This window comes from Dermacentor albipictus, chromosome 2, assembly GCF_038994185.2.
Source record: "Dermacentor albipictus isolate Rhodes 1998 colony chromosome 2, USDA_Dalb.pri_finalv2, whole genome shotgun sequence".
Taxonomy (NCBI): domain Eukaryota; kingdom Metazoa; phylum Arthropoda; class Arachnida; order Ixodida; family Ixodidae; genus Dermacentor; species Dermacentor albipictus.
Genome location: NC_091822.1, coordinates 202,416,173 through 202,431,869, shown reverse-complemented (window position 1 = coordinate 202,431,869; position 15,697 = coordinate 202,416,173). Strand labels below are relative to the sequence as shown.

The window sequence follows — 15,697 nt, the reverse complement described above, 5'->3', positions numbered from 1 at the left end:
ACCATGTGTCTTGCCGCTTAAGTAAGCAGCAGACAGGTGCCAGTAGTGAACGAAGGCGTCGACATTATGCCCAACAACCTGCTACTACCACGTAAAGGATGACTGGTCACGTTTCGGGCCGGTTTCAGGGAAGCGAGGAAACCTATCGCCCTGCAAATATTTGAAGGCAACCAAGCCGCCCTTCCCACGGCGATTCGTCGTGTTTGGGACCATCTCCTGAGAAACAATATCATGTATTTCGCCCCTGCAACTATGCGCAGGCCCTGAACCGAGCATCCATGGTCCACAGCGACTGCTTTTCCAAGTGAAAAAAAATTGTCCCATCTTGTGCCCAATGATGGAATGGTGAGCCGGGTACCCCGACCATATTTGAGGCACACCGTTATGACAGACGATCCCAGTCGATGCTGTCGTTCCGCTCAATGCCTACTGCATCTCAACAGACCAGTGAGAACTCAATAGGCACATCTCAACAGCGTAATGATGTTGCACTACACAATCTTACAAAATAGTGCACATAAATCTCAAGGAAAGGCGACGACTTTGGTGTTGAGAGTGCAAGGTAATGCTATTTACTTCACAACGAAAGACGCACAACACAACCTTTTACTAAGCAAACGCACGACAAATAGCTATCTTGTGAAAGATCTTGTCTCATCCTATATAGGTGCTAAGCAGTGGAACAAAAATTAGCAAGAAAATATGCACCGGAGTTTCAGGTACGCAACAGCTGATTTGACAAAACAATAGACCATGCTCGGGCTGGCATACTCAGGACTATGTTCAAGGTGAGAGCGCCAACTAACTGCAGTGGTAAGCGCAAGTGATGGTATAAAAATTATGCTGCCATGGCTCTGACTCGGCAGTCTTTCTCCACGTTTCAAGGCAGCGCATTTGAAGCGAAGAACGTGCCACGTGCCAAATAAACACGAATGGTCCGGCAACAATGTGGGCCTATTCCTACCCAAACAGCACCGCGCACAAGGCCGCTGCAAGTAGGAGGGGCGGCTTCAGAGGAGGTTGGCTTGTTAAGGCTAGTAGAAACACGTGGCGCTCCCTCCTAGTTTTTTTCTTCCTTCATGGTTTGTTCACAGATTACGCCATCGGTAAGGCATGCGGCGAGCATGTCAAAACAAAGTGCTGGATGAGCGGAGATCTGTCTGTGGCGACTGCTCCGAATTGCGCCCACATGTCACCCATGCTGCCTCGTGTTCTCCCGATTAGCGCGGCAGTCGCGCCACACGCCACTCGTTTGCAGCGTGCCGCACGACACAGATTGTTTGCGCCAAATGAAAACATGGTCACAGCTGCGCTCAAATTTCACATTAGGGACTATCACAATCGTTGGCGAATATATTGCATTCCGCCTCATTACATAACTACTCTTAATTAACTTCTAAAATATAGTTATGAGAAAATTGAGAGCAACATGAAAAACACCTGATACAGCTTTCTGTTGCTCAATACGTGCTATATAAGTGTTTTTCCAAGCACAGTGATGGAAGCAGCCTTCGGAGCGGAAAAAATTGCAGTTTGGAGCAGAAATATACGATTTCGGAGCAGAAAAAGTTGCTGTTTGGAGCAAGAAAAGAATGCTTTAGAGCACAAACCTACGAACTGGTGCAAAGAGGAAGCTCTGTATAAGTTAGTACTTTCTGAAACATTGCATTCAATATGTGTTATACCAAGATGCAAGTATTTTTGTTCAACTTGCTGTTCCATTTTATTGTTGTTATATAATATGATGAAGATAAACACAGGCTTAATCCTAATTCACAGTTAATTCTGCATTTCAATTAGGATCTCATAAATTTATTTTCATCTCAAGGAATTGAGTCACCTGCAGTGTAGATGTAGCATGGCTACAGCTACGTGAATTGCAGTGTGTATGTTATCAAAGGTCTATATGTGTTAATGAATTTCTGCACGCGAAATCAAATGTACATATTGCATGGGCCTATACACAACTGGCATTGCCATATAGAGCCAGTACACGTCACCGGTCCCATATCACCCAGCCAAGGCGATTGCTTCTATTGCCGCTCACGGCGCCATATATAGAAATCTGCTATGTACAGTTTGTTTTTCACATTGAGTAGTACTTGATAGAACAACATTAGATCAAATGCACGATTGTTTTGTAAAGCAGCACCTGGTAATAAATCACTGGCGTTATCGCCAGCAATGATTCGACAGCGCTTCGTCTCGCAAACAGAAAGCAAACACCGATCAGTGAGGCGTCTCGGGTGGCTTGCAAGTATTTCGTTTGGTTTGCTATTCACACCGACAAAACCAGATCATTTAAGCCCACGTTAATCATGTTGTCAGAAATTAGAGCGCTATGACAAGCTGCGGCCAGGTAGTAAGCGCCGCCATCATTGCGGTGGTCAGTGACATAGGCCTATACTGACTCGTTTGGCCGTATTTCGATGGGGGCAAAATGCAAGAATGTGCATTAGGTGCACATAAAAGAAGCTCAGGTAGTCAAAATTAATATGGAGTTCCACACTACTGCATGCCTCATAATCAAATCGTAGCTTTGGCACGCCCCCCCCCCCTAAGAAAAAGCGCAAGCAGAGGAATACTATACTATATACTATACTATACTATACTATACTATACTACTATACTATACTATAGAATACATTGATTGCAAACGTGGTTAGGTCTGTATGCTGTAGCTGTGATGGAAAGTGTGCGAGAGCGAGTCGTGAATAACGGTGGCTTGATGCGCGGTGCCTGCTCGCGCGCGCTATATATCTATTCCCAATTCGAAGCAGGTGCAGGTCGGCGCAGGCCTGGCGCAATACGTGCAATTAACGACAATTTTGTGCAGCATGTAGCAGGATTTCCTTCACGGCGCAGCACTTGCATCACTGCGAGCGTGAAAGCCCGCGAATACACGCAACGTGCCTTGAGTGGCCAGTTGTGCAGTGTGTGTGTGCGTGTGTGTGTGAGTCTATATATATATATATATATATATATATATATATAATGAGAAGAAAGGAATTCGAAGGCCTGATTTTTGTGTCATATTGTAAGAAGCCAACAGACGCGATAAATAGTATATGAGAAATTACATGAACAGTACTTTTTAACTGAATTAAAGAAATGATTAATGAAATAAAAGTGGATGAAACAAAAGTCGCAGTTTCACCCGAAATGCGAAGCATCGATTGCGATAGCAAATTAGTGGACAGCTAGCTATAAGACATAAGAACAGATTTATCGGCCGTATAAACTTGTAAACATAGGCATACTAACCAAATTAACAAGCATGGTGTCGCGCGCACAAGCCAACATGAACACGTCTCACTCGATGACCACGGAAACTCGCTGTCAAAACGCTGCAGTGAGGAAATGCGGCAGCAGCAGCGAGTGAATTGACCTTCGCGGAGCCGCTCCCATCAACCCGAACTAATTTGCGAAAACACAGCGCAGCACGGAGTCTGTGCCCGTTGCAGATGGCTTTCAAGACACAATGGCCTGGCCGGATGCACGCACCCGCTCGGGCCGCCCGTAGTAGAATGCGCACCCTTCTCTATCCTCCCTCAAAGCCTTGCGTGCGACGGAAGGCGGTGCGATAGATTGAGCCGCGATTGCCGGCTCACCTTCGCACGCTTTCACTCACACATTGAGCATATGGCGTGCAGTGACGACTTCATCGTCCTTGGATTTTATATGCACCTTCATGGCGACACTGACGGTGGAAATGCACCTGGGCTGTTCATATAACTGTTATCGCAATAGAACAAATGGCCGCAAGTGGGGTACGAACACACATTCTCGCATTACGCATGCGATACTCTTACCAATTAAGCTACTGTGACACCCTTTTTCCATCCACTTTCTAGGGTATTTATGTTTTATCTACTAGTACTAAACCTGGGAGTGTTAGCCAAGTGCCACACCTCACGGCCTTGACGGCAGATGTGGAACATCTTTTTTTGTCACAGTTGTCACATGTACACGATATTTTGGGAGATTTTAGGTTTAAATATAGACAACCATTGAGACCAAAGAATTTCAACAAGAAACAGAACACAGCAAGACCAAATTTGTTTCAATAAGTAGGATTAGTCATTTAACTTGTCATTCTCAGCCTGGACTGGTCAGTCGCTCTTTTGGATTTCTACAGGTATGTGTTTGTGCTTTTTCCAAAGTTGTGTAGAATGTGCAGCTGCAGTGGCATTTAGAAAAGGCAACAATAAGTATGCTCTATTTAGATGTGCTCCATGAAAGATCCTATATTTGCTGTGATATAGTGACTAGTGGGCCATGGCTCCAGTCTTCTGCAATGAAACTGGCAAATGAACTGCTGTTTTAGTAGTCCAATGTGACCCAGAGAAGGGACAAATTGCACATCCCGATTAACAGCGCACCCACATGCCAGTGGATCCAACACAATGACGTGTACTCTCATATGGCACTGTTGATGTTTTATAGGACTCCGAGTAGCCTTACGGAAATTTGTAAGCTGTTTTTCTTGCTTGGTGCAGGATGCAATGTGGAGAATGCAAGCTATGGGCTGACTATATGTGCAGAAAGAACAGCGCTAGTAAAAGCAGTGTCAGAAGGTCACAGGACCTTCAAAGCAATAGCTGTTGCATCGTAAGTGCTTCTCCATTTTTTTGCTTGATTGCACAAAACCTCTTTCATTTTTTTCTCCCAACTGCAAGTGGCTGTTGTGAGAAAAGCTTCAATTGCTGTGTATGAAAAGCAGTCAAAAAGTCCATGAGAGTTATAAAAATTTGCAGGGTCAAGTTTTAAGCAGCAGGGCTGTTATTCATGCATATTTTTCTTGAAGGTGCTTAATGTGAGCAGCTTGCAACATTTACTAGTGGCAGTTGAAATGCTTGCTCATCAACACCGCTACACTGAAAATTAGCTGATAAATTTTTGTGATTATTGTCTGCCATTTGTTAAAATAAATGAAAAAATATATATATTATTTGAAGTTAGTGCAACTTCAATAAAAACTGAATTTATAGCAAATAATATAGCACATCTAGTTAGAGAAACACATTTTTGTATGCTAAGGGTGGTGATATTACTTGACGTTAGTGCAACTTCAATAAGAACTGAATTTATAGCAAACAATATAGCATATCTAGTTAGAGAAAAACATTTTTGTATGCTAAGGGTGGCGAGCAGATTTAATGGCTGAACGATCGCAGAAGTTGCTATACACAATGTGCGACTAGGAAAACTTTCATGTGTGTCAAAATCTTGGTGTGTGCTCAGTGATGTCTTTCATTTAGGAACATGAATGATCTTACAATGCCTTGTGGAGCATGCCGACAGTTCATAATAGAGGTGAGTGTCACTGATGCCATACATATGTGATCCTTTTACTATAAAATCTGTCAGTGCTTTGATCAATGCTGACATTGTTTATGCCTCCACCAACTCGCTCAGCACTGTGAAGAAGCTCAGGTAAGGTGGCAAAGCAGTGTAAGAAGAACATACTGCACAGGTCTTCCCAGTTCTCTCTCCAAGTCCAGTCGACCCAGGAACATGTTCAAGACCACTATAATTACTTAGCCAACTAAATCATTCCCTCTCGTTCTTCACCTGACACCCTGCCCATTTCCTTTGTCTCTGAAACCCACTTGAGCTTAAAATGCCTGAAAACCTTACACATTTTTCAATGCTTTTTGCGCTAGAAGACGCGAACAGAGAAAGGGGGTACGAAGATGAAGCGCTTCATGTGTCCTATAGCCCATCTTTGTCCATGTCTTCTAGCACAAGACAAAAACCATGCATAATGCATATGGAAATGCATAAGCAACTTGCCTGAATCACCAATTTGACTAAAAAACTGAATTCCCCTGGGACACACACTCCAATTCTCCAGTGTGCCTGCTTCATTCCGTGTAATCTCACTCAGGTATTAAAAGTCTCTTCACAAACTTTTCTTTTTACAAGGGCAAGCACGATGGCAATATTATCACTTTCTCCTATTGCATGCATGAAAGAGCAATGAGAACATAATGACTGATTAAAGCGCAGTTTAAGTTCCCAAATTATGTCTTACCAATTAGCCTCCCAACACTTCCTCCTCCGCTTTCTTTCTCGTGCTGTCTTCACTATCACTCTTTCATCCTCCGCTGCACTTCGCGTTCGCTCTTTTTTTATCCCTGGGTGGTGGAACACGTCTCGTGCGGCACTCCGCTTTGCTCCTCGTGCTTCCACTGAACCTTCCTCCTCCAATTCCCTCTTCGGCCTCTGTTCACTATCACCGGCTTTTGTATGGTCTTTCAACCTTTGCTGCGCTCTACTCATTCGTTTTGCCAGTTGCGCCGAGGCCAATGCTCAATGCAGGATCGTGCACCTGGATACGCAGCTATGATGTGCAATCGACTCTCAGTGAAGCAGATTTATATCATGCAAGAGAGTGAATTTTCTTTCCTTTTTGTGCTGATATAACAGCTCTAAACTATAACAATTACGTTTATAGATATTGAACCATTCTGAAACACTGTCAGTAACAAAGTACGAAGTGGTGTCTGCCAAGGCGTCTATGAGCGAGCCCAGTAACTGCGTGCACTGTTGCGTGTTCCTTGTGCATGCAAAGCGCCATTTCTTGCGAGGCGTGGCAGGTGTAGATGCGAGCTTGCGTGCGTTCGCAGAATGTTGCGAGCCCTCAAATGCGATGTGTGCCTACGAACTTCAATAGAGAGTTTTAGTTTAGGGGACGCAAGGTGTTGGGGCCTCTAGCGCTTGGGTGCGTTTACATATGCAAGCAGAAACATGTTACATGTTAGCGGCCCCAAACGCAAGCTGCGCTGAGGTCGCATGCGCTCGCAGCGCCATCAGCGTCTGATCGTTGCTACATTATCATTTTTCAGAATTTGAAACCAAGCATATGAAGTACATTAAACTACTTTCATTAAAAGCAGTTAATACATATAAAAATGATGTCTGTCGATACTAGGCAAAAGATTTATAAGATTATCTATGCGCCTAAGTTACGACTGAGGCTGAACTGAAGCAATCCAAACATACGTTTGGTTAACTGTAGTTGGGCGTCTCGCGCAGCATAATTCGTTGAGGTCTGTGTTTTGTTTATTTAGAGTCTCCTGCAAAATTTGATATGCTGCCGTTGCGGCGACAGCATGCCAGTGTGCTCTGCCGCCAGCTTCTTCACCGTGTCGGCCGTGAAATGCACACATGCACATGTTCTCACCGGCGCAGCCATGTTCTACGTGTGTGTGTGGGGATGTGCGGCTTGTCTCGGTTGGTCTCGCTTTTCGCAAGTTCTCAGAGTCACATGGGTAACGTGACGTTTAGGGGCAGTGATGTTTTTGGCCACCCCAACAACCCAAGGACGCAAGTAGGCATAGCGGTCTGCTCATGCGCAGTACCATCGCCCCTAGTTCTTGCGTACACAAGCCGCTTGTGTCCCCTAAACTAAAACTCTCTAATAACGAGACCACTGTTCCGTGCGTCGCAAATATGGTGGCCGTGAATAGCCATCTCGTGGATTTGCTTTCAACTGCGAGGCGGTTTGTCGGCTTTCCGAGTGTCGGGCGGCTGCTGCGTCGATTAGGCACCGATTAGGCCTAATGGTCTAGGCAGTGTGGCCTAAGTTGTAGCAGTGATGAAAATTTGCCGTGGGCCGATGTGGTAACAGGCTGAAAACCACTCATGCGGGTTAGATTGATGGCTGTTGAAACGGCGTCAAGTTCGAAGCCGCGTATACAATGCAATCTGCATGACTATCGCCAGCTAATCGGCCTGATCTTCGCACTTTATGAAACACGCGATGCTTTCGTTGCTGTTCCCGTCGTCGACCTGGACAAACCTTGTACCGACAGAGGTGGCACTGGCCAATACAATGCCGTTATGCGCATTGCGGCATTTGGGTGCTGTGTGTGATCCCCGCTTCGGGCCGACATCGGGAAGAGCCCGCAGCGGGCTGGCTGTGCCCGGCACCCTCGGTGCCCCTTTTGCACCAAAAATGGAGTGAAATATAAGCTTGGGCGGCATCGAGCATGAGGTGCTCAGCGGCGCACGCGACCTGTGCTGCTGCGCAGGTCCCTACACTGAATATATCGAAGATTAGAAAAATGAAATTATTAATAAAGATTTGATTCGTGAATCGAATTATTTGAACACCCGCTATTCACCTTGATTTGGTGATATCTGACATTCACACGTGCCTAAAAGGCTAACATATACCTAATACATCACACATTGTTGTATGCTCGGAAGTATGAGAATTATCATTGCAGAATATGTCAAATGTTGCTATAGGTGTCCATAAACTGTTAAGTAATGATAAATGTTGTGTTATTGTCATTGCGTTTTACATTGATTGCGCTGTTGTACTTTTGCTATGCTGTTTGTTTAGCTACCGAATTTACTCAAATGTAACGCAACCACGATTGTAACACAAGTGTCCTTTTCAGTCCACAAAATAGAAAAAACTGCGAATTTAATGCGAGATGAACAGAAAGAGGAATGGTACCTTTATACAAGGAATCAATTCGGAAAGTAGTTTTCACAAAGTCATCGTCGTCTGAGAAGGAGACGAATCTTTCCTTGGGTGGTATTCTTGGGCGACCACATTAGAAGAATTAGCGAAAATTCGCATGCCTCAGCACCAAAAGCGTCCCGACAAGTGGTTCTGGCACTGTGCCAAGATCATTATCATTGCCAAGAGCGCAGTCGGCCGTACACTTCGAGGTGTTCAATGCCGAAGTCTAGCTAAAGCCAAACTATTTTCGAAAGTTATTGCCTGAGAATCAAGTCATCCGTGCTGTTGAGCTCGGTTCAGATTAAGTACTTCTTAAAAGACTGCGAAACCATTTCATTTGGGGACAGTAACAGGTCACTACAAGGCCCTTCCGACCGGCCAAGCATTTACAAAAGGCCTCTCATCTGAGAATTGTCGACTCGTTGATGCCGAACCGCAGCGGAGTTTCCCAGCTCCTCGGCCATCCAACTTACTCGTCTCTCGAAGCGCCCGTCATACCGAACGATCTGCGTCGCCATAACATTGTAAATGAACATTGCCGAAGGGTAATGTAACACCAGTCACAAGCATAATAAAAATACCATCGATTCTAACAAAAAAAGTTTTGACTTCGGTTGACTTATCTGTGGCTTGAGTCGAGATGTAAAGCTGCAGGCTGCCGACATAACATTCAAATCCGTGGAATTTAAAGTACTTATTTTAAAATAGTAAATTTTGCCATTATTTGAACGTAACACGAGGGTCGAGTTCAATCAATGAAAATAATGAAAAAAACTCTTGTTACAATCGAGTAAATTTGGTACCTACTGCTGCTGTATCTTTTGTTGTAAATTGTCACCAATGCTTGTTTAAGATGGGAGGGTGGCCCTATGCCAGGTGTTTATTAACGTCCTTTATCCTCCTCTCGCTTGGTTTACCAAGCTCATGCGCTTGAAAACTGAAATAAATCAAATCAAATACAAAAGCGTGATATTTGGGTGCATCAAGCAGTGAACTTTTTTTTGCCATGTCTCTACTTGTACATGCTGCTAATTTTCCTTTTCTGTTCCCTGTGACAGTTCGGCAAAAACATTGTCGTGCACTCTGCTGCTGCTGATGGGAGGGTTTCGTCAAAAAGAGCAGATGAACTGCTACCGTTGTCATTTGGAGCTTCGGACTTGCCTTCAAAGTGACATCGTTCCAATGGCAGTGCACTTTTCCAGATTTAAAATAATCAAGTCATCTGAAACTGCTGCTCAGGTGTAGTAAGCTGTCATGAAATTAAAAATCACCTGCCTTCACTGTTTTTCCTGACAAGTACGTGCATATTTTAAAATGTGTGATTCTTTAAAGAAAGTATTCCTCATTGCACAGGAGGAAAGTGCTAGCTTTACTCCTGTGCAGCTCATTTTATGCTGCACTGAATATTGTTAAAGGAGACAGGCTGGCAACTTGGACGACTTTGCATCACGCAACATCGTGTTTCTCATGTTGCAGGCATGACTGCATTAAATTTTTGTGTGTGTGTGTGTGCGCATATATCACAGCTGAGCAAATATCAAACTTACAAAAGGGTAACTCCACATTGGAATGCACTTGCTTCCATGTACAGTCAACTTCCATTAATTCCACCCTGACAGGACCGACCAGACTGATTGAATTATCCGGCGGGTCAAATTAAACAAGATGCCGAAAAAAACGTCTAAACAACACATCCACTTCATTATTCAGTATTTGCTCAATTCTAACACACCCCCGAATCAAATGCGCGTGCGCTTTTGGTGTGACCAAAGTAGAAAACTAAGCAGAGATAACATTAAAGCTTCTAAACTAAGAAATATAATGTGCACCCAATTTTATAGCAAGAAAAATGGGCAAGGGTCTAATGTGTTCCACAGTGGTGGCCATTTACTAATCCAGCTCCGCTGCAATACAGCTGTGTCATGCGGCAAAGTAAGCAGATGCGGTTTTAGGCTTTACTTTCTCATAAAAAAAAAAAAGAAGTGCTTGTGAATCGGATAAATGCCACAATCATTCAGTACGAGCTACCGTTAATGCCTGAAAATCTTCTTAGGGCAGGTCGAAAATAGCCGTTTTCGATGGGTGCATAGGTTTATTCAACGCATTTACTGTCCCCTAAGCTCTGCTGAGACAGACGCTGCCAGTAAAGGGGTCGCTATTGGGCTCACCATAGGGGACAGGTGCATGCATGGTGACTAGTCAGGTTTGAATTATCGGGCAATCTTAGGATCAAAATAACAAACATTCGGGCCCATGGAAATTCATGGGTGCCGGCAGGGACCTTTGGTCACAATCGAGCAAAAAAAATCGAATTAACCGGAGTCGAATTATTGAGTATACTGTATGAGGCTGCATACAATTGCAAACGGGCTGTAAGTGCTCGAAAAGCAGATGTTTTGGAAGATTTGACCAAAGCACCATATGGAAATTATAAGCTTCATGTAGTCTGATTCACGGGTATGATCGTTACAAAAATGTGTTGACTGCTTTTATGGACAAATGTTTCGGTTTTGAGTAAGGAGTATCAGGCTAAATCACTTTTTGGACTAGAGCAGGAACAGAAGATGACGAAGTAGTAGTCTGGCATAAGACTAGCTTGCTTTTGAAAGCACTGTTGGAGAAGAAAGAGCAATGCAGGATTCTCAGCTGCAGTGGTATCACACATGTAATGTACAGTCGCGTACAGATTAAAATGGACCATGGTTTAGGTGGCCGGAGCGGCTGCGTGGCCACACCGTGCTGCTGCTATCTCACTTCGTGCGCTCCTGTCAAGGGTGCCCCCGAGTGACGTCAAACATCGCCCTCACACCCTCTCTTTCGTGGTGGTGCTAATCACACTTGATGAAGTTATCGTGTGTTGTTCGGCTGCTCTAGATTGTTAGCATTCACTTAGCGCTCTTTAATCGTAGTGAGCAGCGCGAGTTGACGCCACTGCAGCTGCAACATCTGATGCACTGCCAAAATGGGTTGTTGTGGGCACAATTGTTCTCTGAGCTCAGCTCGTACTGCTCGCTATGATTAAAGAGCGCTAAGCAGATGCTAACAATTTGGAGAGCAGATGTCTTGACACCAGGCACCTTTTTCTCTTGTTGGTACTGGTACACATTTTTTAACTGAAGCCATTGTGTCCATGACTGCAAATCGCCGAGAGAAAAAAGAAAAAGGGTCCTCGTTCCTTCACAGTGCAGCGGTTTGATGGCCTGTAGCCATCTGCGACTGCGTGACAGCGCAAAGCGCTGAACAGGGTGTCTACCAAGCTGACGATTCCAAATTGCCTGAGTTTTCCAGGTTTTCCCAGAGTGCCTTTGCAAAATTCCTTGAGTGATGCAGAACTATGTTTTATGTCACGATGTGCGGAAACCATATCGCCAGATGCTGTCACTCTCTTGTAAGCATATAGAGTCGGACATTCCCTAATACGAATAAAAAGGAGATGCATACAGAAGCAAATATTTTCAAAGATGAGCTATTTATCCCAACTGATAGCAAGCTCAGTGGTAGGAGGCCCAAATTTTGTCACAATTGCAATTCTCTCTGAACAGCTTGTAAGTCAACTTCAACTGTCTTGACATACTCAACCCGTGCACGTCGCCTCAGTGTTGCGTTTCACTGCTTTAAAGAGTTTATTTTGGTTTGGATGAGAGATACCTGCATCTTGGCATCAGCCAACATTTTGTTTTTTGAGCTCAAGCTCCTTCAACACGGCGGCAGCACGCTTCCTTCCCTGTTCATTCCTCAGTGCGTAGATCCTTCCACCCTTCGTTCGCCCCATGGACCATTTGATGCTTTTTCTTGATCAGTTGCACAGTCCACGTACGATTTTTCGAACTCCCTAGGGGCCGCGAAAACGGCAGAAAAATCGGCCAGTTGGAAAAAAAAAAAATGCATGTCATTCACTGCCTTTAAGGGCTCAAACCGCCACAGGCACATTCGAAAACGCTCTGAAGGCCTGTCGGTACATGTATTAGGCATATCGATGCTCGTACTGTGATAGGAAATATTGGGTGCATGCGTGTATAATTAAGGAATACATACTGTGTCCCATGGCATGGCCCCTTCCCACGCTTATGCTTCACTGCAATACTTTTGCGTATACATACTTCAATAAGTAATATTTCTCTACAGAGGCGAAGCTGACTTTGAGGAACCGGCATTATGCAACGCTATGTGCTTTCCAAGCTTCTAAGCCAATCGCAAGGACCACAAAGGTGGAGTGCGGCCATTGCTGACAGTGGCAAATTCTTTCGATAAAAAACACGGCACCCAACGGCAAGAAGCTTCATAGCGAATGTCGAAGCAGCTAGGCCTGGCGTTGCCGCAGTGGTGGCTACGGCTGCCAGTGGATCTGTATGCGAGAGTACCGGTTCGAGGTGGCAAGGTAATCAAAATGGCAGCGGTGGTGGCTTTGATTATTGCCGTTTTGGACCTGCGGTCGTGGCAAAACGGCTGGAAAATCGGACGGCTAAGAGCTCTTGCGTCTGAAATTTCAGACGTTCTGATACTCTGACTCTATGAGGTACGTGGTGGTGCCGCGAAGCTGTCCAAATTATCGGGAATCTAGAAAGTTGGTCGTTGACTGTACACTGGCAACTTCTCCAGCCGACGACAGGGCGTCAAACACGATTCATTACGACTCCTGTCTGTTACTCGAGCATGCATTACCGCGACTTTCGACCCTTTCAATAAAATTACAGCAACTTTTCCCTAATATAGAGGCACTAATTCCCTGAGTTTTCCCTGAGTTTTTCCAGACTACTCAAGATCCCTAAGAATTCCCGGTTTTCCCGGTTGGTAGACACCCTGGCTAAGTACCGGCGATTCAGGCGCCCCTGCATCCCGACCATCAGCGGCGGCGCAGCAGAATGCGGCACTAGAAATTTATCAAGCGTGACAAGCACCAGTGTGAGAGCGAGGGTTTGAGGGTGAAGTTTGAGGTTACTCGGGACACTATTCACGTGAGCGTGCAAAGCAAGATAGCAGCGCTGCGATGTGGCCCCACAGCTGCTTCGGCTGCCTAAGCCGTGGTCCATTTTAATCTGTCTGCAACTGCGCAGTACATGTAATGCACAACTCTGGTTTACATCTGAAGAAAACTGTCTGTACAAAATATACACAAAGCCATACGTGGCTTGGGGTGAAGCTCACTTCCATTGTCCTGTCTGGCATGGCCCACTTAATGCTCAGAAAGCTTCCGCAAGATATTTTTTCTTTTCATTTAATATCCTTATTCAGAGTGTATACTATTGCACAACTTGATAAAAAACAAACATTTCTTTCGGATAATTCTATGTCTTGTCCTTGAAGGGTTAACATTCAATCTAACCACCAGGTGCCTTTAGTGAGCTGGTTATGCTACGAGCAATAAAAACAGCGCTAAACGACGGGACGAGTGAAGGGGCACAGACAACAGCGCTGTTGCCTGTGCCCCTTCACTTGTCCCGTCCAGCGCTGTTGTCTGTGCCCCTTCACTCGTCCCGTCGTTTAGCGCTGTTTTTATTGCTCGTAATCATGAACCAACCAGCCCAAACGCGTACTCTTTTGCAGGTTATGCTAGCTTTTTATTCAGCTTCAAACAAGGTAGCTATTTGTGTCATCAATAATGCTGCTGCAAGCATTATTAGATGTTATGTGCTTCTGGATCACACATATTTTCTTCCATGTTCCCCTAAAAATGCAACAACGGTGTTATACCGTATCTGCAAATCATCAAATACTGTCTCAAATGTAAGAAACCTTGCTATTGTGTCGTAATTTAACAGAAAATGGAATGGCTATTTCAAAGCATCAGTTTCCAATCCTGCCCAGAAGTACGCCAAGTACTTGTTTGGCATAAATTCAAGAAACCTCAACTGGGCATAATGTGGTGTGCCTTACGCACCTTGCTCCTGAGCAAAGCAACTCAGTTGACTGGACCTAGCTGTTCGTGTACCGGGACATGGTATCAAATATAACGAAAACATGTGTGCTTGCACAGTTGTTGATAACAATGCACACTTTATATGCAACTTTGATGCTTCAGAGAGAAAGAAAGACAATTTACATGATGCTGCACAAAGATAAACAGTCCATCCGACAACAAATGGATCCGCTTCCAGCATCACCTAACATGATCTCCCACAGTGTTTGTGGATGCATCTTCTTTTTCTTATCCTTTGGTTTCACCAAAACGGGCACCTGAAATAACATGACAACAACCTTAAAACCAAATTTGACAGCCCGGGATCTTTTCATTTTCTGAACCACCAGGAAACAAATAATACTTATGTGTGAACTTCTGCAGACTAGATTATTAGTTATGTTGTCCCAGGTTTTTTGTTAGTAAAAAAATTATAACTGGCATGTCCAAGGAAAATCACTAACCTCCCTGCAGAAGCTGGACAAAACTAGTTCCAGCATCAGTTTTCTTTTGCAACATTAATACAAAGAGCTCTTGCTGCACATGCTTTCACTGCAGGTTAAAGAGAGCAATCCTTGTGCTTTCCTCAACAATCCAATGCAATGCAACCACAAGAATATATTAGCAAAAACTACAAATTTCATATTTCTCATGGGCTATCAATATGCCTAAACTAACATACTGTTACTAACCAGGAAAATTCACACTCTTATAAGAGCAGCGCAACCTTTTGATGCTGCAGCATCAAAGAGAGTGCACCTTTGATGATAGGTCCATCCAAAAGCCTTCAGCATAAACTATTCCCCATTCTTTGCACCGTTTATGTCTGATTCAGCAGACCGTTCCATGCAGAATCGGTTGCAGCAAACATTCACCACAGCGGGGAACAATGTCCACATCACTGCATGTCTGAAGTCAGGCTTGGCACGCACTCATATGGTACGATAACCAGTTCGGTACAAAACTGTTTGGAGCCTCGTAAAATGGTTATTCAGGTAACTTGAACTGTGCACAGTCTTCCAAGCGAGCTTGAGCCTTCACAGAGGTGCGCAATACAGCACTACAGGTAAGGGAGCAATGTAGAATGGGTTTTCTGTAGGGGTGTGCGAACACTGCATAGTAGATTTCGAATCAAATCAAGAAAAAAAGAAAATGAATATCAAATTGAATGTTGAACATCAGAAAATTTTTTACACAGTTTAATGCTTACAAATTTTGGGCTAAATATATCGTGCTGCATACGCTCAGGAGTCTCCTAGCATTGTATAACAAGAATGTAGCAAGGCATCAGTAACTTAGGTACATAGAAATCAAGATAT

General features: G+C 44.3%; 2 protein-coding genes across 5 annotated transcripts in view; one reads left to right on the top strand and one right to left on the bottom strand.

Moving 5' to 3' along the window:
- The window catches only part of LOC135904563 (cytidine deaminase-like), a 38,450-nt gene extending 28,672 nt beyond the window's left edge, over nucleotides 1-9,778 (top strand). For both annotated transcript variants that reach the window (XM_065435422.2, XM_065435423.1), the window contains exons 3-5: nucleotides 4,500-4,611; nucleotides 5,262-5,316; nucleotides 9,541-9,778. In XM_065435422.2, the coding sequence (XP_065291494.1) occupies nucleotides 4,500-4,611; nucleotides 5,262-5,316; nucleotides 9,541-9,654 (281 nt within the window). In that variant the 3' untranslated portion in view covers nucleotides 9,655-9,778. The remainder of the gene's footprint in view (nucleotides 1-4,499; nucleotides 4,612-5,261; nucleotides 5,317-9,540) is intronic.
- Nucleotides 9,779-14,456: 4,678 nt separating this feature from the next.
- The window catches only part of mTor (serine/threonine-protein kinase Tor), a 504,957-nt gene continuing 503,716 nt past the window's right edge, over nucleotides 14,457-15,697 (bottom strand). For all 3 annotated transcript variants that reach the window (XM_065435416.1, XM_065435418.1, XM_065435417.2), the window contains one exon: nucleotides 14,457-14,656. In XM_065435416.1, coding sequence (XP_065291488.1) covers nucleotides 14,641-14,656 — 16 coding nt within the window. In that variant the 3' untranslated portion in view covers nucleotides 14,457-14,640. The remainder of the gene's footprint in view (nucleotides 14,657-15,697) is intronic.